This window comes from Trichechus manatus, unplaced genomic scaffold (assembly GCF_000243295.1).
Source record: "Trichechus manatus latirostris isolate Lorelei unplaced genomic scaffold, TriManLat1.0 scaffold00015, whole genome shotgun sequence".
NCBI classification, from domain to species: Eukaryota; Metazoa; Chordata; class Mammalia; order Sirenia; family Trichechidae; genus Trichechus; species Trichechus manatus.
In genome coordinates, this window is record NW_004443951.1 from 178,050 (window position 1) to 180,195 (window position 2,146).

Genomic DNA, 2,146 nt, shown 5'->3' on the forward strand with positions numbered 1-2,146 from the left:
GAGTAGGAATAGAAGCCTATAATTATAAGCAGAGGGAAAGCCTCACAAAAGCAGCAATTCTTAACTTTGGGTTTTCTGCTGTGTTTCTCAGCTTCCAGAATAGTGCTTATATGGTATATAGTAGGTGCTCAGTAACAGCTGTTTAAATGAATAAGTAAATGAATGATCTCACAACAGTGTTTAATTTTATTTTATAGGCTCACAGTAATGAAACCATAGGGAGTGTCCGGTGGAAGATAGCCAAGCAGTTGTGCTCTCCTGTGGATAATATACAGATATTTACAAATGATAGTCTGGTAGGTTTAAATAAACAGTTTCTGGCACTTTAACCTGATATTAATATTTTCCTCTTCCTTTCCCCTCAATAATTAAGAAACCACTTTTTGCAGCTGACAGTGAATAAAGATCAAAAACTACTCCACCAACTGGGCTTTTCCGATGAACAAGTCCTCACAGTAAAGACTTCAGGCAGCGGGACCCCATCTGGGAGCTCAGCAGATTCCTCAACCAGTTCCAGCAGCAGTAGCAGTGGGGTTTTTAGTTCATCATATGCCATGGAGCAGGTACTGAGTGATAAATTTCAATTCAAAACAAGAATTTAATAATCATTTTGTCTTTAGCCCATATGGATCTGGATAATATGTCCTTTTCTCTCAGACAAGTCCTGACTCTCAGCACTGTATCACTGAGAAGTGCTGGGATTAAATTGGGATAAGATGTATAACTTACCTTCTGAATCACAGAACGTTCTGCCTCTCCATTTGCTGCTCTTGTCATACATCTCTCTCCATTGATTCATTGATTTTCACTCTCTAGTACATGATTCTCATTAGCATTCAGACATGCTGTTTGTTTCTTCCATCTTAAAAAAACTCTTTCTTCACCCCAGTTCCGCCTTCAGTTACTGCCCCTTTATCTCTTTCCCAAATCAGCAAAGCTCCTTGAAAGAGTTGTCCGAAGTCAGTGTTTGCAACTTCTCTTTTGCCATTCTCTCTTGACCTATGCCAGTCATGCTCTTTTCAAGGTAATCTGTCACCTTCACCTCTCAGTCCTAATCTTACTTGACGTTTGAGCAGCAGCTGATACATATTGTCACTGCACTTGGAATACTTGCTTCATACGGCTTTCAGGACCCACCTGACTTTCTTCCTGTCTCTGGCTGTTCCCTTTTTGTCTCCTTTGCGGTTCCTTGTCATCTCCCTGATATCTGTACAAAGGAGTTTCTAGGCTTAGTCCTTGGCCCTCTCCTCTGACTATGCTCATTCTCTTAGTAATCTCATCCAGTTGCAAAGCTTTATAGATTGTATACACATTCATAACTTCCCAGTTTTCATCTTTACTCTGAACTCTAAATATATGAATCCATCTACCTACTCAACGTCTCTTAAATGTCTAATCAGCACCCCCATCCTAATATATCCCAAACTGAGTTCCAGATATCCTCTTCCTCATCACCTTGCCCCCACCCTAAACCTCTTCACCCCACAATCATGCCGTGTCTCAGTTAATGGAATCCCCATTCTTCTAGTTGCTTATGCCAAAATCCTTGGTGTCGTCCTTGAGTCTCTTCTTTTTCTCATACCCATATCCATCAGCAAATCCTTGACTCTACCTTTAAAATACATCCAGAATTGAGTTGCTTTTCCCTACCTCCACAGCTTCCACACCGGTCCAGGCAACCATTATCCCTCCTTGGAGTATTTCAGTAGTGCCATAACTGTTGTCACAGCTTTTGCCTCTGTACTAGTTCAGTCTCTTCTCCACATGGCAGCCAGCAGCTTCTGATCTTATTAAACATAAGTTATATCATGCCACTCCTCAGCTCCAATCTTCCTTCTCAATCCTATCTCACTCAGAGTCTTTACTGGGACCTACAGGGCCTACCTGGTCTAAGCTTATCTCCTCCTACCTTCCCCTCGCTCACGACACTCCAGCTGCATGGCCTCCATGATGGTCCTCAAACACAGTAGCGCCTGTGTGCTTGCTCTTCCCTTTGACTAGAGTGCTCTTTCTCCATATTTAGATGGTTCACTCTCCCTTTCTTCAACTTCTACTCAAATATTGCCTTCTCAGTGAGGCCTTCTTTGGCAACCCTGTCTAAATTTTCAACCCCTACCCTGTGCTTCTCATTTTCCTTTCCTACTTT

At 42.1% G+C, this 2,146-nt stretch overlaps 1 protein-coding gene across 1 annotated transcript in view; it reads left to right on the forward strand.

The window, feature by feature from the left end:
• Window positions 1-2,146, forward strand: part of USP24 (ubiquitin specific peptidase 24) — a 145,041-nt gene that overhangs the window by 80,608 nt on the left and 62,287 nt on the right. Inside the window, exons 27-28 of the mRNA XM_023727032.1 lie at window positions 198-296; window positions 390-563. Coding sequence (XP_023582800.1) covers window positions 198-296; window positions 390-563 — 273 coding nt within the window. The remainder of the gene's footprint in view (window positions 1-197; window positions 297-389; window positions 564-2,146) is intronic.